Genomic DNA, 20037 nt, shown 5'->3' on the forward strand with positions numbered 1-20037 from the left:
TCACTTCTCCAAAGACTTGAAGGGTGTGGCTTCTATATATCGCTGTGCTCCAGCAGCTTTTGGATGCAACACAATGGTGTCATCCTCTCTTGACTGTTGCTTGGCGAAATTCACAAACACCTACAAGTAAGTACAGAGAAACATTAGGATCAAGCTATACTATAATATTTGTATGATATACTATATTATGACATTGTTTATGAAATACTATACTATGACGTTTTTATGATATGACTTTTTAATGATTTTTTATTATTATTTACATTAACATTATTAACAATTTGATAACATCAAATATAGTACGGCAGTTTTATGACACTTTAAATTGGTATTTTATGACATAACTACTGTACCTAATACCATATTGAGGGCTTTGAAGCTTCAGTGAGAAATATTCAAAGATATTCAAGCCTTTGTTTACTTTAGTTGTTTGGCTTCACAGTGGCCTTTGACCAACCAAATGTAATCAGTTCATCCTCGAGTCCAGGTGGATGTTTGTGCCAAATTTGAAGAAGTTCCACTTATTCTCAGATATTATGTTAACGGGACAAGACCGGACGGACAACCCCAAAACATAATGCGTCCGGTCATGCCTGTTGCCGACGTAGCAAGATTTGTTTGAACGAAGTTGGAAGATGACGTATAATGAGAAATTCTCAATATCTATCAAGTAAAAGAGCTAATCAAAAAACAAGTGGATCTGTGAGGCTGTATTTCGGCATAGCTGTGTTTCAGCTAAATGCGTAGAGCCAGGTTAGCCCGGCTAAAAGTAAAGAAATAGTGAGTTATTCACAATTTGACTAATTTGACTGGTTTTAAACTTAGCCATCTGATCATCCTGAAATAAGTGTGAAAGGAATAAATGTAAACCCCTGTTCAATTCCCATTTCATAATCCGTCATGTTTTCCTATATGTATTTACCTGGTCAAGGGTGGTCTGTGACACTGAGTAGTCCTCTATCTTGAGCTTGTCTTTGTTAGCAAGGACCATTTGAAAGACCCTCCCGAGGGAGGAGGAGGGGATCTTGTACTGTAGAGTATTGTAGTGTTTCTCTCTCTGGATGCAGCCAGGGAAGGTGCTCTCCATGAAGGCTTCACCAGGGTTCAGATCTGGAGCACACCCGGGCTTAGCTGCCCTGATCTTCATGGTCACCACGTAGCCATCACCAAACCTACGTTGACATTGATGTGACACAAAAGAAAAAATCAAAAATCGGCAATTTTGTAGAATGCTAATATGATTGGATTTGTGTTTAATTGTTTCATGAATGTTACAGAAATTTAAATATATTTAGAAATTTGATACGTGATGAAGTCAAATCACTTACTTGTACTTAAGCTGCTGAATGCTTCCCAAACACTTAAAGGATCCATTAACCATAATTGCTAAGCGGGTACACAGCGCCTCACATTCCTCCATACTGTAAAGACAGATGGCGAAATTAGAGCTCATAAATGTGCATGCACACACACACAGTCAAACACCCACACCAGAGAGTTTACCTGTGTGAGGTGAGAACCACAGCTCGCCTATCCTGGATAACACTCATGATGGAGTTCCACAGAAAGCGTCTGGACAGAGGGTCCATACCTGTTGTGGGCTCATCCTAATACACAGTAATAGTAACAACAAATGCATTAACTTACACACAGAAACATCTAGCATCTTGTCTATCACCTATCCCCGTTCCCCATCCTAAACCTCAAATCCAAACCAAGCACTGTCATAAGGGTGCGCCTCACCAGCAGCACCAGTGCAGGGCAGCCTATCATGGCGATGGCTGTGGAGAGTTTCCTCCTGTTGCCTCCACTGTAGGTTCCAGCACTTTGGCCTACATACTCTGACAGACCCAGCTTCCGGATGGCCCACTCTGCAACCTGAGCATGAGGAGGATACTGTAAGTGCCTCCTGTTGCACAAACCAAATGTGTCAGATGTATGGATTTAGACGACACTATGCACACTATGTCGTTTCCAAATACACAAGATTTCTACCGGGACTTGTTGCATTCTTTGAACGACAGTATTACATTATGACGAGCTGATCATAATGGCTGATTGCTGGTATCTCTCCTCTGTCCAAATCTAGGCATTATTGAAATTATATTGCTGCTTTAATGCCCCCCCCGACGCTCCTCTCTTTATCAGACCGGCTAATTTTTTCTGAATGCTTACAGTGAAAGGATGTGCTACTTTACTCTGCCTGCAATGCAAATAAAAATATCACCTGTTGTATTCGTCTTTTTGATTGACATAATCACAAGGGGTGCCCAATAGTTAACAAGTCATCACATTAATCAAGTCATCACATTAATCATTTCACAGTGCTCTGTACAACTGGTATATCCTGGCAAAAGCTGCATCTCACCTGGCTGATCTCCGACTCAGGAACTCCACGGAGGCGGGCGTAGAGGTGCAGATGTTCTCTACCTGTCAGCAGCTCATCTATGGCATCAAACTGTGGACAGTATCCCATGTTCTGGTGGACGTCAAGGATGTTGGATAAAATGCTGAAGATTTAGTGGAAAACACTTGCAGTAAACAAAGAGAATGCTGATTACAAGCATCAAAATGTCTATCAATTTGTTAGTTGCTATATGTAAAAATAATATATTACTAACCTGTGACCAGCAACTGATGCGGCTCCTGAGGTGACATCAATGTCTCCAGTCAACATTTTAAATGTTGTGGTCTTCCCTGCTCCATTCACCCAAAGTAGACCAAAACACTGCAGAGGGTTAAGAGAGAAAACATGATAGATGAATAATGAAGTGACCAGAATGCTTCCTCTGTGGAGTAAATTGCAGCGGTTTAACCACACAAACCTCTCCAGGTGATACTGCAACACAGATTTGGTCCACTGCAGGGATGATTGTTCCTATGTATGTCTAGTAAGGCGAGATGAAAAGAAAAAATGCAAGTCTATTCTTTGGTGTGAAATCTTTTTTTTGATCATACATTTTAGCATTTTGTCCAAAGACAAATGTCTCACCTTAGATAGGTCTCGTATGCGAAAAATGTCATTTGTTTTTTCACTCCTATGGAGTCGCTCTCTTTCCTCTGCCACATCTACATCTTCGTCCACAATAGGAGGCTTTGGGCGATCTGATATCCTGCCAATAGAAGAATTAAAGTCCAGTGAATCAACTTCAAGTCATTCTATGCAGCAGTCACATCACAATTAGAATGTGTTATCTTGGAATTTTATTACACACATTGTAATTTTGAAGGAGCAATTACTTAAGTACATCTGGCAAATGTTGTTTCTTAATCCAAGCACTACTACACTTAACAGTGATCCATGAAGAAGCGATACTGGAACAAAATGTTGAGGATGAAATAGACAAATCCCTCAACAGCCATGCAAAATAGGTTCTTCCCAATAAAGTCCCAGTTATAGGGGTCTGGACTGTAGTCCTCACCTGATGAAACTGTTGGGAACTAAAGGAGCGTGTTTGGGTTATCAGCATTTAAGAAACTGAATTCTTGACATCAATAGAATTATTGATGTATGTAACAATTATTAATGATTATTAATATAAACGGGGCACCACCCTGCGAACAGGGACCAATAACCAAACGATAAAACTAAGTCTCATAATTAGTAGTCACTCATAATGTCAATAGTCTGCGTATGACTATACATTCAGTGACAGTGAAGGGTTTTAAGTTCGAGCACAGGCTACTACATACAGTCTTATCAAATACATATGCACAAGTAATCACAGACGACTGCTCCTGAAAGTATAACAGAGTTTATTGAATCAAAATAATAAATGATCAAATCAATTAATATTGCAACCAACAAACGTTATCATACAATTTTATATGCCTAAACTAAAGAATGAATAAAATGGATGAGGGTGTATGTCTGTGTGTATGTGTATGTGTGTGTGTGGGTCTGTGGGTGAACAGGAAGGAGTCTTACAGCTACGCTAAAGACTACAAAGATGGCGGTGTCGAGTGACGCTGGCCAAAGGGGAGGGGCCTTAAGAACTACAGCTAAAAACTACAAAGATGGCGGAGTCGAGTGACGCGGACCAAAATGGCAGTTAGGCTGCTGTATGTAATTCACGTGTGCCTGGGCAGCACGTGATGTGAGGCTCGTTTGAACGAGGTTCCCCAGGGGTAGAACTAGGAGCTGTGTGTGTGTGTGTTTCGTGAAAGGAGGAAAGAGAAAAAAGGAGCAAGAACTCGAAGTGAATCACGCTTCGGCGTGCGATGTGGTAGGGAGCCTGCTTGCTGGTTCTATCATGCATAAATATACCGCTGTCGTCTTTGAACTGCCGGTAACTTATGCCGTGATAAACCACGCACCTCAGCTCACTCACCGAGTCGAGTTAATGAAAAGAGAACTTCCACCCGGAGTGGAAGACAATGAATGAAAATAAATCAAATAAAGAAACAGTCATAGTTGATACACAAATACAGCGGAGCTTCTCTGCTCCGTAATGATTGCGTAATACCTCAATATCACGCGACAGTCTTAAACACACAAAATCACGGGAATATCAACATATAAATGAATGGCCTGAATTAAACTTAAGTTAATTTAAGCTAAGCTATGCCCAAATGCCAAGAATCTTACTTGTAGATGCTTCGTTGCAACGTTGAAGGGTTCGTGAGCAAAGTGGTCCGTCTTCCTCGTCGGGAAGGGGGACAGGGGGGGAGCTGCTTGCAGCGCGGCTTTGCAGCGGGCGCTGTGTGTCGCACGGCGTTTGCTGGTGCGGCTTCGGTCCGTTGGCGTGGCTCTGGAGCAAACGCAGGTCCGGTCTGTACTCGCTGCAGGGAGAACAGTTAACTTCGGATGAGACGACGTGTCTGCGCGTCTTGCCGGGAATCCTCGGTCACGAGAGGAGCGAGGCTTCGTCGGGCTCCTCTGTGCCGGTTTGTGCACAAAATAAAAAGAAAAGCGGAGAACGGATCGCTGATGCGGGTTCGTCTCGCGGGCTGGTGGAGCCGTACTCAAAGTGGAACACTGTCGTTTCGTCCAGCAAAACGGCTCGTGACCTGACAGGGTTTGAGGGTTTGAGGGCCGTTGTTTCCTCGTGGCCAGCGTTGCGCTGGCGGGGAAAGTTGGTCCTTCTGTGGCCTGGACGGGGGGTGTCCGAGCGAAGAGAGCGTGGTGTGCTCCCTGTTCGACGGAGGTCGACGGGAAAAGCTGGATTCTCTGTGGCCTGGACAGGGGGGGGGTCCGGGCGAAGAGAGCGGTGTGTGCTCCCTAACTCAACCGAGGTCGAAGGGGGAAAAGCATAGAAGTGTGAACTAAAAACAGTTTTATAGAACATCGGCTGAACCACAGGGGTCCTGGGGTCTCCTGGCCTTCGGCCAATGAGACTGCAGCGGTTACCATGGTTTTTTGGGGGGGAGGGGGAATTCACACCTGAGTGTGAAATTTCACCCAGAGGAGGCTTGTTCTCATCAAACTACAAGTCAGGATGAGACCTGTGCTTGAAACAGTGAAGGCCCGATTCTCTTTGTCCACAGCACATGTTTAAGCCATAGGCCAGAGCCCAACAAAACACATAACATACCTTTCAGTCACGCTTTCACACTTTTTCATTTACATAATGACGTTTCAATACAATCTTAGAATAGTTTATCTTGAATATATCTTTCAGTCAAATTGGTGATTGTAATTGTATTGTAGTAATTCATATCTAGTCCTTTCAACTTCCAAGAGTTATTCTTCACCGTTACATAATCTGTTGCAGAGCGTTTGGTGCAAAAGTGGAGTCTTGAGTGCGACAACTCTGCAGTTGTACGCAATCAGATTTGTGATGCAGCCAGTGACCCAACATTCATTCACAGTGTTGAGATGGTGGCGGACAGCTGGAGGCTGGTCTGTGAGGTGTAAAAGTAGCTGTGCGTACTTACCAAAACGAGCGTAGATATCAGTAACAGCCTGGTTCATGGCCATGTCTATGAGACCTCGGCCCAGGCAGTAATGGGGGAAGATGAGCAGCACAGCCTTTAACAGCTGGTTCAACTTGTACAGAGCCTGAACAGAAATCCAAATTAGGATGATGTGGTGATATGGAAGAGGCATGGGAGATGGGATTTACAGAGACACGCCCTGTGGTCTTACTGTGGTGCTCTCAAAAAGGTCCAGGATGAAGGTGAGGGCACTGCTGTTGATGCCAATGAAGAGGTTGATACATGACAAAGAGACGTAGGCTGTGCTGGGGACACTGAATATGAAGGACATCGGGTACATCATGGGTGTCACAGACCATCTAAAAGAGAAAGAGATCAAAAAGAACATCAGTTAAGCACAATGAACATCATGATCTAAAACCAGACACCAGTTATTCCCTACACAATATACTAGACACACTTGTTTTTTGCAAACCAGCTTTGAGCATGACTGTAAAAGAAATTTTAAAAAACAGGATGCAAATTTTCTACCATGTAAACATATGCATGTGCAGTGTAAAAGTATAGATTTTATAGCATATATCAAAGCTGATATTTTGACTGTTGCAGGCACTGGGCTGGGTGTGTCGGTAGCTATCGTGAGCTTTGGTGTAAACGTGACCCAATGGAGTGTAACTGTGACGAAGGACGACCTCAGACGGGTTGCGGAGAAGCAGCGGAGCAGGAACCGCACAACGCCCGTTGCGGAAGAGTCAGCTGCTCGCGGACTATTATTAACGGCGTGAAGGAAGTGAAAAGGCTTGAACGAGCCAGGCGGCGCGAAATGACGGCCGTGTCTGTAAATAGATTCGTTTATGTTGCTGTTCGGAGTTTGACTCTCAAGACTGTGTGCGTGCAAACAACCAGTAAGTAGATGTAAAGTTTGGTGTTCGTCTAATGTAGTTATAAGTGTTATATTGTAGGGAACGACCGAATTCACGGGGCGTAACCCTGGTGACAGGGGGGGTTAAAGGGTGGCAGGAAGTGAATGTGTGGATGTTTTTTATGGATGGAAGCGGCGGTGTGGTTCGCCCAAACTGAGGCACAGTTCGCCCTCAGAGACATTTCAGCGGACGCGACGAAATATTATTATGTTGTGGCGGCTCTCGGCAGTTCGACAGCAAGCAGAGTGGTGAGCATTCTGGAAAATCCTCCAGAGAAGGATAAGTACAATACCCTGAAAGACCGGCTGTTGAACATTTTCGGGCTTTCGGACTCTGAGTGGGCTCGCCGGTTGCTTGCTCTGAATGGCCTCGGCGACAGCAAGCCGTCGGAGCTAATGGACAAAATGTTAGCTCTGCTAGGTAAACACGAGCCGGAGTTCCTGTTTACGGAACTTTTCTGCAGCAGCTCCCGCTGCAGGTGCGGGCCGCTTTAGCCAACACCAGGATTACCGATTGTCGGGAGTTGGCCGAGGAGGCCGATAAGTTCTTTCTGGCGGGCCAACAAAGCTACACGGCCGCGGTGAGGCCGGCCCAAGCCACGGCGTGGCCGGGGGAGACAACGATTGTCCCCGCAGCAGCAGCAGCAGCAGCGAGCCAACGGCAGGGAGCTACTGGCCTGTGCTATTACCATGCAAGGTTTGGGCCACAAGGTGGCGTTCACCATGCAGTTTCGGCAGGACAGGAAATTCCAGGGCCGGCGCTCAGTGACTGCCATGAGCGTCGGTTGGGAAGGCAGGCTGCTGTTCATCAGGGACGACGTTTCCGGGCGGCACTTTCTCTGCGACACGGAGGCGCAGAGGAGCATTGTGCCTGCATCGCGGGTGGACATGCTGACAAACGGGCAGGGCCCCCCACTGGAAGCCACGAACGGTACCCCCATACGCACTTTTGGGACACGGTGCCTGGAGCTGTGTTTTATGGGGCAGCGTTTCAGCTGGGACTTTGTTACTGCCAAAATTGCCATTCCCCTGCTTGGCGCGGATTTCCTATGCGCTTATGGACTATTGGTGGACGTCAAGGGCCGCCGCCTGATAAATGCTGTGACTTTTTGCTCTTACCCATGTACACTAAGTGGAGCTGGCTCTACCAGGTTGACTAACATGCTTGCAGCGGCTGATGAGTTTCTGCGTCTGCTGGCCAAGTTCCCAGACCTCTCGCAGCCCACCTTCTCCTCCTCCACGGTCAAGCATGGGGTGGAGCATCACATCTCTACCACCGGCCCACCGGTACATGCCCGGGCCCGGCGCCTAGATCCAGCAAAGCTCACCATCGCCAAGATAGAGTTGGAAAACATGGAGCGCCTGGGCATCATTCGCCGCTCCGACAGTCCCTGGGCTTCACCCCTGCACATGGCCCGAAGCCAGGGGGCGGGTGGCACCCGTGTGGAGATTAGCGCCGGCTCAACGATGCAACGATCCCGGACCGCTATCCGGTTCCACATATTCAAGACTTTTCTACCCACTTGTCGGATAGTGTGGTGTTTTCGAAAGTGGACCTGGTACGAGGTTACCATCAAGTGCCCGTTCACCCGCTGGACATTCCCAAGACTGCGTTGATCACTCCATTCGGCCTGTTTGAGTTCTTGAGGATGCCGTTTGGCCTAAAAAATGCAGCGCAGACGTTCCAGCGTCTAATGGACACGGTGCTGAGGGACCTGCCTTTCCTGTTCGTCTACCGGGATGACATCCTGGTGGCCAGTTCATCAAGAGCGGAGCATAGGTCTCACCTCCGGACTCTATTTGAGCGACTCAGCCAGCACGGGTTGATCATCAACCCGGCTAAGTGCCAGTTTGGGTTGACCACCATTGACTTTCTGGGACACCGCATCACAAAGGACGGGGCGCTTCCCCTCCCGGCAAAGGTGGAGGCAGTGACTAACTTTACACGCCCACTCACGGTGAGGGCCCTGCAGGAGTTTTTAGGCATGGTGAACTTTTACCATCGCTTTATTCCCCGAGCAGCGCAAGTGATGCGGCCCCTGTACGAAGCCCTGAAAGGCAAGGCTATCAAACTGCTTGTGGACTGGACTGAAGAGAGGGAACTTGCGTTTTTTGATGCGAAAACAGCTCTGGCAAATGCAACAATGCTGGCACACCCATCACCTAAGGCTCCGATTGCCATCACCACGGACGCTTCGGACTATGCGGTGGGCGTGGTGCACGAGCAGTGGGTGAAAGGGGCGTGGCAACCGCTGGCTTTTTTCAGTCGACAGTTGCGGCCTAATGAGCGGAAATACAGCACGTGCGATCGGGAGCTCCTCGGCCTCTTTCTGGCCATTCGGCATTTCCGGTTCCTGCTGGAGGCTCGGCCGTTCACTGCGTTTGTGGATCACAAGCCACTGACGTTTGCCATGAGTAAGAGCACCGAACCATGGTCTGCGCGCCAGCAGCGGCAGCTCTCCTTCAGAGTTTACCACGGATCTACAGCATGTAGTAGGCAAGGAAAACCTGGTCGCAGACTGTCTCTCCAGGGCTGTCACAGGGGCTGTCCAGTTAGGCTTGGACTATAACAAGATGGCAGAGGATCAAATTACAGACCCGGGCGTCCAGGAGTTGAGGACGGCAGTTACGGGACTGCGGTTGGAGGAGGTTCCGTTTGGCGAAACTGGCGTTACGCTCCTGTGTGACGTCTCCACAGGCCAGACATGGCCGGTTGTTCCCGATGAATGGAGACAGCAGGTTTTTGGTGCTATTCATGGCCTGTCGCACCCCGGCAAGAGGGCGTCGCAGAAGTTGGTCTCAGCAAAGTTCGTCTGGCATGGGCTGAAGAAAGATATACGGAAGTGGGCCGGGACTTGTGTGGTGTTCCAGTGCTCCAAGGTGCACCGTCACATAAAGACCACTTTAGCACAGTTTTCGGTTCCAGAAAGGAGGTTCGATCACGTAAATGTGGACTTGGTAGGACCTTTGCCCCCATCCCGTGGTTTCACACATCTCCTCACGATGGTAGACCGAACCACTCGTTGGCCAGAAGCTATCCCGTTGTCATCAACAACGGCGGATGAGGTGGCTCGGGCGTTTATTCAGGCTTGGGTCGCGAGGTTCGGAGCCCCAGCTGACGTTTCCTCGGACCGAGGCCCACAGTTTACATCAGAGCTGTGGAATGCAGTGGCAGGAAGCCTAGGGGTGAAGCTCCACCACACTACCGCCTACCACCCGCAGGCTAATGGTTAATGCGAGCGGTTCCACTGGTCGATGAAAGCTGCTCTCCGTGCCAGCCTCAAAGACAGCAGTTGGGTGGACAGGCTTCCGTGGGTCATGTTGGGGCTTAGGACAGCCCCCAAAGACGATCTGCAAGCTTCATCGGCTGAGCTGGTTTATGGACAGCCACTGCGGGTCCCGGGGGAGTTTATCCCCAAAATCACAGGCCCCTGATCTGCGACCCAGCAGCGGGAAACGCTCCTGGAAAAAGCCAGGCTGTTCAAACCAGTGCCCACGTCACAGCACGGCCTTCCACAGTCATACGTCCTGTCCAGCCTCAGGTCAGCAGAGTATGTGTTCGTTCGCCAGGACGGCCACCGTGGACCCTTTCAACCCCCCTACGTCGGGCCGTTTCAGGTGCTGGAGACCGGAGACAAAACCTGCAAGGTCGACATGGGCGGCAAGCTGGAATACGTGTCGGTTGACCGCCTTAAACCAGCACATCTGGACCTGGACCAACCGGTACGGTTGGCTGAACCCCCACGGCGGGGGCGGCCTCGGGCCCTCCCACCTCAGCACGATAAGACCCGGAGGGGGCCTTCAACGGTGGTCCTGCCTCAGGCCCCAGAGACACGGAGTCGGGCTGGTCGGTTGATCCGGGCCCCGAGACGTTAATGGTTGGGACTAATCTCGGGAGTTAGTGAATTCTGGGGGGGCGCATGTAGGGAACAACCAAATTCACGGGGCCCCTTTAAGGAAAGAGGCGTAACCCTGGTGACAGGGGGGGTTAAAGGGTGGCAGGAAGTGAATGTGTGGATGTTTTTTATGGATGGAAATAAACGGCCACATGGTGCAGCCAAAGGGAATACTCGCCTCCTTGTTTGTTTCCACGCACCTACAATATTGTGTCATTTGCACGGCAATCTATTCTGATAGTTAGTCGCTCGTTCCTTGTTTGCTAATTGGTGGCTGTAGGAGTCCCGGACCTGTTTATCACGGCCTGTATTCTGTCCCTGTATGTCCTAATTAGAAACCAATGTTGTATAGAGGTATTTACTAATTATTATTTCATGTATGTCTGTTTCAGAACCACACACAATTGCTTGTTTGACTATCGTCAGTAAACCTCTCAAAAGGAACATCTTGTCTGGAGTGCATTCTGATCGATGCCCCCTGGTGGCCACAACTTTTAATGAACCACAGTATAAATATACAGTCCTTTCCCAGTCAATACAACAGTAACAAAAATCCGGCGATGACATTAGCTCACATTAAGGCTGGATGGTGAAAAATATGTGTTTAAGAGAGGCATCTGAAAATATCCATGCGTCCAGAACCAATCAAGCCAGTCAAACAACTGATCATTGTGGGAACAGAAAGAAAAAAGGTAGTAAATCCTGTATTACCTCGTTGTAAAAATCAGCCAGTTGTTGCAGAATCAATTCAAGCATTCGGCTTTAAATTTAATTTAAATGGAAAGATCATTTGTTCTTGATTTTTGACAATATTTCTAAATAGAACAGACCCAGTAAAGCTAACAGAGGAAAATGCTGAAGCTTAGAGACATTTAATTATGTTGCTTTTCTAAATGACAAGAATGTGAAAATATTGCACATTGGCACAAAATATGCAATATTTATTGACAAAGGTTATCGACAGTGTAAACATAGAAGCAAGGCTAGGATATTTTAATTCAGCTTTATAGTTTGGCCCCATTGTACATCCTTTTGACTGAACAAATACAGTTAGAGCTTTCGAAAGACAAATACCTACCCATAAAGCATAAGCAGGGAAATAAGTGGTTGGAGATTGGTTGGAGAGGTGTAGCACTTCTTATCAAAAAAGATGAATATTTCCACCACCATCGCTGCACTGATGGAGTAATTCAACTGGAGAAACAACAATAAAAACAACGCTCATGAAGAGCAGAAAGCCTTTTGACATGTGGGTGTCTTTACCTTGGTTGTTCTTATAAAACATCATTGTTTCATGTAATAGGGTCACTGTACCATGTCCCAGAGGAAGTTGGCCATCCAGTAAACCAATGGACTGACACCACTGACAAACTGCAGGTGTTTGGCCTGGGTGACCCTCTCCTGAATTAAATAGAGGACAAAGCTGGCTGGAACGAAGGACATGGCAAAGATGACACAGATGGCCACCACTGCATCCACTGAGGTGGTCAGGCTGGGGGGAAAGGACAGAGGACAATTTCTTTTTTTAAACTGACTGGATCACTCTGAGCTAATCTATAGGTGTCACACCCATGTGACACTACTTATTAGAAACTCCTTACTTTTCCTTGCAATCTCCTGGAAAAGTTTCAGATTTTGAAATGTAATTGGATACATGTCCAGCCATTGGTCACTTACACAGTGATCTCAGAGAGCTGCTCCTTGGTGAGGTTGAGAGGGTGGTTGATGGCAGTGATTCCATATTCGTCCAGGTTAGCTCCTTTGGGCAGGTTTGTACGGAGGATGGCGTTGTTGGCCACGTTCATGAAAGAAACCATGGCATGCCAGCCCTTATTGTTGTACCAGACCTGTTGAAAGATGAAATAAATGTATGATGTTAATAACACAGACATTAACTATATCATTTACTTTTGAGAAAATGATGAACAGTCAATGAGGCAGATGGATCACAGTGATGCAGGTTTCATCCTGATGGTGAGGCTTTATTGGACTGACCTTGACTGGACTGGTCTTGAGTCTCCATGTACCGGAGGAATACCCCTATGTCCTTCAACGTTTGTTTGGAGCAATTACCCTGCAACCAACAATTGAAGGCCCAATTCCAAAATCAAATCACAGAAAAGCCAGGTGATGAACACAGAGAGACCAGGATAAAAGTGCACAAAGACATACGCATACAGATCATTTTGCATTTTAAAGCCATACCCCAGTAACATTGAGCAGTCGTCCCAGCTGTGCTGCTAGATCCTGGATGGTCTTTGGCTGCAGCTCTAAAACAGGAAGCCGTCCTCCCACTGATATACCTCCATACCTGGACATCACAGAGCAAACCCTGCTGACATCTACAGCTACAGCTACTCAAGCCCAAAGCTGTACCAGACTATAACAACCACTGGAGGGAGCACTGAACCACCACACATAACACATCTGTCCATGTAATATATTTCAAAATGCTTATAAAATATCCCTATTTGGACCCAACTGTAATCAGACAATAAAGCTAGATAAAAACGTGAAATTACCTTTGTTCGTTCACCCAATATTTGCTCTTCAAGCTGAAAGAGATAAACATTTCAACTTTACAAAAATACTTTAACTACTGAAATGAAGACTTTTGTTTCACATTAACAATACTGTACATTTTTCTTACATAGTCACATCTTGGATAAACCTTTGATGTCATAGAATGATAGTTTTTCTCTTTTTATGCGACTATAAATTATTTCAACATTCTAAGAGTTAAGATCAATATGGAGGAGAGAATGTATAGTAAATATGTGATTTGTGATAAAGTATTGACATGCATTTCATCTCAGTTTGCATTCAGTATTTACTTTTTGGACAAGAGAGTAAGTTCTTCCTTTTGAATCGGTGAGCAGAATCTCATACCTTGTTCTGATGAGGCTGGGGTATGTCTTCACCAGGTAGTCAGAGATGTTTCTGCCTGTTAGGTCCATGAGAACATCTCCTGTTGACTGGATCCTCTAATACACCAAATAACGCTCAATGTATATTTAATATGAGAAACTCATCAGCAATGGTGGACCTCCAAATGTATGATTCCCGATACAGAGGTTCAATGCACAATACAGAATGTAATAGTGCACTGCAAGGTTTGATAGTGTGTGTCTGTGTGTATGTGTGTGTCTGTATATACGTTTATTGTGGCCGTTTTCAATATTAGTGAGCCAACCACCTACCTGTGGAGGTGGCAGGCCTCCAGCTCCTGCAGGACACACGGGGAGCATGGTGAGTTTCCTGGGTGTGCTGCACTGACAGTTTGGAGATGGTCGGAGGAAGTTCCATTTTGGGCTGGCCAGCATATCTATTAGGACAGGGTTTATCAGGGGCATCTCCCACTCCGTGGTGATGTTGTTACATGGGAAATCTCTACCAGTGGGAGAAAATGACTGATGTAGTTAAACAAGACAGCAAAGAGCATAGTCTGGGTAAAACATGATCTAAAGTTATGAGGGATACTCACTCCAGTGGTTCATCCGCCATGCAACGAGTCCCAAAGCCAGGATTGTTCAACAGCACCTCACCAAAGTATCTCATCTGAGCATCCGTAGGACGCTCATTACTGCAATGGACAAAATCAGAAGGTGTATCTGGAAACATTTTTGTCCAATTCAATAGAAAGTATTGTCTCCTCATAACAGCTAAATAGTGCTAGGTGACCTCATGTCCATTATTCCCACCTGAAGAAGGTATACTGTCTCCCATACATCCAGGGACTGAGAGTCAGACTTTGATACTCTCCGAAAGGTGGAACGATCAGCGTGAAGGTCAGTGCCAGGAAAACAAAACTGGCTGGTAGCACAATCTACCAACGACAGATGCATAACCGCCATAAAAAACAGACAAAATATGCAACTCTGATTAGGATCAAGGCCCTGGTAGTTGAATATTCAACTCAAACTGAACAAAATATAATACGGCAAGTAACTATGCTTATACACCATTACCAGCCTATTTTTTCAAATTTAGATATTATTCCAGTAAATACAAGTACAACATCCCATATAGCAACTCTTAAAACATGAAATGCTATCAAGATTACTTACAGTGCTGGACCATGGTTTGATCAATTATAGTAAGGTTACCTGGGCAAAGAAGTCTTTGTAGGAGCGTGTTGCGTGATGCAACCTCTTGATCAGCAGAGCAAAGAACTGTTTGATGGTGAGACACAGGCCTCTGACGTGGTGGGATCCCCTGCCTGCAGTACCTTCTGGGACATCACACGGGCCCTGGCCATTGGTGTGCAAAGCCCCATCTGTCTCTGGAATATAGAGCTCAAGTCAAGTTGCAGTCTTACTTGCACAGGGATTGTACATGCTATATTAAAGAGGCCAGCCAGCAAGCCAAGCACGACTTGTGTGACTAGTGATCAAAAAGCATTCACCAGCAGTGTTCTACTAACCTCAGGGATGCGGTTCATCATCTTAACATGTTACAAGTGTGCCAGCGAACGCTCCGGAACTAAATATATATTTATGATGAATAGCCTACATCACCAAGCATAAGTTATCTGCATTACACTGTTGTCAGGAAAAACACATTTGTCAAAACATGTTTTCAGGAATGAATTAAAGAATGTTTAAAAGCAATAGTTTGACATTTTGGGAAATATGCTCATTCATTTTCTTGCGGTGGGTTCGATGAAAAGATTGATTGCACATTGTGTTTGTACAATAGATATGAAGCTAGTGCCAGCAGTCGGTTATCTTAGCTTAGCACAAAGACTGGAAGCAGGAGAAAACAGCTGGCCGTGCTCTATTGAAAGGTAATCCCAAAAAACTGCCTGCCAGCAGCTCTTACTCATTTTGTTATATTGCGTTTGTCAAATGCATTCAACAACAACAAAAAGAAGTGCAGAACCGTTACGTTGTACCTTTACAGGGTGCATTTTTTGGGAATAATAACTTTACAATACATAACCAGTTTTATGCTGAGATTAAGGAAAGAACTATACCAGCTAACAGTCGGTGGCTAAACTAAGCAGCTACTGGCTGTATCATCATATTTACTGCAAAGACATGCGAGTGCTATCAATCTTCTGATCGAACACTTGCAAGTTGAAATTAGAGGGCATTTGCAAAAGTGAAAAATTCTAAATTGACCTTCACTTTTTCTTGTTTTTCAACGAAGGAAGGTTGAATGGTTTCATTTTATGATACATTATGTTCTGTAAACCCTCTTCAATCACGTATATCAATTTGCTTTTCCCACAACAGCATTTGTCCAGAGCTGTTAGCTAAAAGCTGAATGTCACCTTTTGGTGGTTCCATATCAACTGCCACTCTGTTGAATCCACAGAGACTAGCTCGACAGATCTGTCGCAATGATTTCTTGTCTAAGAAAGTTCGAGAATGGAAAACAAAGGATGTAGTCCACATTAGGGGGCTACGAGAGCTACACCTATACATTCAGACACACAAATCAACAGCACGAGAAAGACAACTTAAGGAAAAGTGCTACAAAAACTTTGAAGATTTTTTTTTTTTTACCTGGTATACATTTCCTGTTGGTTGCATTCCCATTACCAGTGACCTTTAGGAAAATCTACAAAGAAATAGCTTATTTTAGTTGTCAGGATCCAAGATTAACAGATGCTCTTCACTACAAAGCCTCATGTAACGGAACCTAATCACTGTAAAGGTGAATGTCAGGAAGTATGACAGATTGTCCCAATAAAACTCTCCTTGCTATCAAATTGCCGTTAAGCAGAAAAAATACATAATAGTTTGTATTTGTAATATAAATCATAATCTGTGTTATTCAGGGGCAGTAATTGTCAGTTTGATCTATTGCCTCGTTTTTTTTATTCCTGGGACTAAAGTGTAAAAGTTATAAACATTAATAACCTTTTTTCATTTTCCTAATGAATCACAATTGCATGTAGTTTTTAAATACAACGCAGTGTGATTACTACAGCTGCTCCCATTTCATTTGTTATTATTTGCATGCACCTCCTCCAGCGATGTGTCAGACACACCAAAGCTGCTGAGGCCAATGTCCACCAGTGTTTCCTCCAGCTCCCTGAAGAGGCTAGCGTAGGCCCTGGGCTGGAAGTTTCGGTTTGGCAGCAAGTAGGTCAGCTCCTGGCCAATGGCCTCGATGAGACGAGCCTCTGGCACGTGATGGTGGATCAGGGCTGTGATGTTTTCCATGTTACCTGGAGATGAGAGGTAGGGAATGATTTTGCTGAACTTCAACTTCCATGACACATTAATGGCTTTGATTGTTGAGTTTAATATCTTATTGCCTGCCCTTTACCTCTCTTATAATGAAAATGTTAAGCAGGCCGCACCAACACTGTTAGTAAAAAGATGCAACTAAGAAAACAGAATATCTGACAACTGACAGGTGACGAGTAAAAATGTGGTGTGAGAAAATGAAGTGTCCAAAATCACAGCAGTGAATGAAGAAAAACCCATTACATTATTAATAATAATAATAATTATAATAACTTTATTTCAATAGCACCTTTGTTGTGCTATTTTCCCATAACACCTTTAAAAAGAGAGTTCACAAAGTGCTTTGACAGACAAAGCAGCAAAAACAATACAGCATTGGTTGAGCAAAACTGATGTTGAGCTTTAAAAGGTCTACAGTAGTACATTGAGTACAGTCAGTAGGTGTTTCTAGGTATGACGACAGCAGTTACAGTAAGTAGACTGACTACAATCCAGTGCAAAAGAGACAAAGGAGTAGGATTGTTGCACAATTCATTTAGAAGTTGTCAAGACTAAAAACAGGTTTAAGGAGATTGACATCAACTTGGCATAACACAGTGATCTCTACAATTACAAAAACAAAATAATTGAACCTACCATCCATCTGTCTGTCTTGAGGCTGGCTCTCTTCCTGGTCCACTTTAAACTTTGAACACTTTGAACATGTACAGGCGCAATCATCTGTACGATCACAGCTGGCCTGCAGGACCAAATGGTATCAGAAACCATAATATATTGTATATACTCATGTATTTCTGGACTCATTAACATACAAATCACTAAATGCTGTTTCATATACTCTTCTAGCCAAATAATAATTAAATTCTAGCACTATAATAACTACATCGTCAACCCAAATGCATCATTCTACTTCTAAAGCTACCACTCTGGACCATTTAAAACCTAATGCACAAAAACACACACAAAGCTCCAAGCTCGCACCTTTGGAGTATTGTCTTTTATTCGTCGTACAAGAGTGAGGTAGAAGCCAGCGCCAAAACAGTTCTTGAGAAAGATGGGGGAACCGCAGCAGTAGAGGCGGCCCTGAGACATGATAGCCACCCTGTCACTGAGCAGGTCAGCTTCATCCATGTGGTGGGTGGACATGATCACTGTGCGCCCTGCAACATGAGACAGAGAGGGATGATGAGGAACGGGTAAATAGAGACACATGAAAGAAGGATAGATGTTTGATGATTCTGATTTTGGACAATCTTTCTTTTTTAGCTCAATCCAGATCATCAAGATTAAAGGCAGCTGAGCTGGCCTGAATGTAGTATCTTAAATTCAGACCAGGCCAAAGAATATATGACATAATTGCTATAGTTCAACTGAACGCATCTTTCACAATTTTAAGACAGAGTATTTTATTGTGTACGTAACAGATTAAGTTCAGAACATTTTTAGAGATCAGTTTTAGTGGAAGAGCTGTCAGACATGTTGTCGACAGTGTCATCAATGATGCGATGTTCAGTGCATGACCCAGGTTGAACTATTTTTGGCCTGACTAGACAAACCTGTCAGGTTTGTTCATCATCTCAGCTCAACATGTTATGTAATATAGCATGGAAAGCTACACTGCTACTTTGTTGATAATTATTTTCACCCCAGATCTCTTCTAATCGGTTTATATGCAAGGTTTAAAAGTAGTCGGCAAGGAAACCTGATAATGCCACCTAATTCATAATCAGAAGGTAAGAATATTATACTAATATCGAAGAAATGACAATCACTTAATTATCTATTTTCCTGCCAGACACCATTTAGCCATTTATTTCAGATACACCATTGTGTTAATGGGACAAAAATGAACTCAAACTTTTGAAAATATTTTAAATAATCCAAATAACACAATAGCATTATGAACTGCAACCTATTTTTAAAAGATGGATGGTGTCCATGGCAAGTCACAACACATTTGGCATCTAACTGTAAGTGCATAATGATTTCATATAGAGCATAATATAAGACAGTTAAAGTTGGCGATTTTAAGGAAAAACTGAAACAGTTTTTTGTCTTTTGGGATTGGAAAACACTTGTGTGTGTCTATCTGAGGGGGCAAGGCCTCCACAGCACCATGACATTAGGGTTCTATACCTTCTTCTAGCCAGCAAGGATCAGTCTTACCTGCACGGTATTTGAGCAGCAGGTCCCAAATGGAGCGCCTGGAGTATGGGTCCACCCCTGAAGTGGGCTCATCCAGGATCACCACCTTGGCCCCACCAACAAACGCCAAGGCAACAGATAACTTCCTCTGCATGCCCCCTGAATTAGAACATCATAAAGTACTAACAGCGCTCATATCATTGTGTGTGTGTGTGGTTTGCGTGGTAGTCAGCATGAATACATTTGTACATACAACTGTTCATACACCAGCATCCTGCACATCAGGATGCAGCTGTTTTGATGAAGAAGCATCTTTACAGACCTGAGAGGTTCTGGGTCAGTTCATCTCTCTTGTGGGGAAGACCCAGATCCTGCAGCATGTTCTGCACTTCCTCCTGGGCCTCTGCTATTGGACGGCCTTTCAACAGCGAGTAGAAGAGGATATGTTCTGCTACAGTCATGCTGACAGAAAACAAATGAAAGATGGGCAAATAATAATTCAGTTACAACAATAGAATTGTGTAAACGACACACAGCAAGCATGTTTTTTTTTATCACAATGTGTTGAGAGTTACATACTGCTGAAAAAGGATGTTGTATTGAGGGCACATTCCCAGAGACAGACGGATGTTGTCCATGTCTGTGCGGATGTCCTTGCCATAGATGGTGGCTGTCCCTAAGGTGGGAGGGAACATACCGGTCAAGATGGACCTAGGATGAGGAGACAGAAAGAGAGAAGTAAATGAAGACTACTTTAAAAATGTTCAGCTCTTACAGTTATTGTCTGCGAGTATGCATATGTGTGACATACATGGTGGTGGTCTTCCCAGCACCATTTTGGCCCAGAATGGCAGTAATCTGGCTCTCATAAAAGCTGATGCTAAGGCCATCCACGGCCAGTGTGGAGCTACCGCCGAACACCTTGACCAGGTTCTGGATACAGACACCCTTCACCAGGTCAGCTGGCTCTGCTTCAAAGAATGGCTGACCTGCATAA

General features: G+C 44.9%; 1 protein-coding gene across 1 annotated transcript in view; it reads right to left on the reverse strand.

Annotated features, from left to right (window-relative positions):
* The window catches only part of LOC306794289 (retinal-specific phospholipid-transporting ATPase ABCA4-like), a gene marked incomplete at both ends in the record, with an annotated part of 46835 nt that continues 26798 nt past the window's right edge, over positions 1-20037 (reverse strand). The window contains 32 exon segments of the mRNA XM_079292328.1: positions 1-120; positions 923-1172; positions 1329-1421; positions 1504-1607; positions 1744-1878; positions 2369-2510; positions 2622-2728; positions 2826-2888; positions 2993-3113; positions 3293-3422; positions 5878-6001; positions 6089-6236; positions 11774-11889; positions 12010-12187; positions 12373-12542; positions 12691-12702; positions 12704-12769; positions 12901-13006; positions 13218-13250; positions 13585-13679; positions 13896-14085; positions 14180-14278; positions 14397-14521; positions 14802-14977; positions 16206-16260; positions 16668-16873; positions 17532-17634; positions 17877-18055; positions 19062-19199; positions 19363-19502; positions 19620-19751; positions 19852-20029. Of these exon segments, the coding sequence (XP_079148454.1) occupies positions 1-120; positions 923-1172; positions 1329-1421; positions 1504-1607; positions 1744-1878; positions 2369-2510; positions 2622-2728; positions 2826-2888; positions 2993-3113; positions 3293-3422; positions 5878-6001; positions 6089-6236; positions 11774-11889; positions 12010-12187; positions 12373-12542; positions 12691-12702; positions 12704-12769; positions 12901-13006; positions 13218-13250; positions 13585-13679; positions 13896-14085; positions 14180-14278; positions 14397-14521; positions 14802-14977; positions 16206-16260; positions 16668-16873; positions 17532-17634; positions 17877-18055; positions 19062-19199; positions 19363-19502; positions 19620-19751; positions 19852-20029 (4034 nt within the window).

This window comes from Melanostigma gelatinosum, assembly GCF_949748355.1.
Source record: "Melanostigma gelatinosum genome assembly, chromosome: 20".
Classification (NCBI taxonomy): Eukaryota; Metazoa; Chordata; class Actinopteri; order Perciformes; family Zoarcidae; genus Melanostigma; species Melanostigma gelatinosum.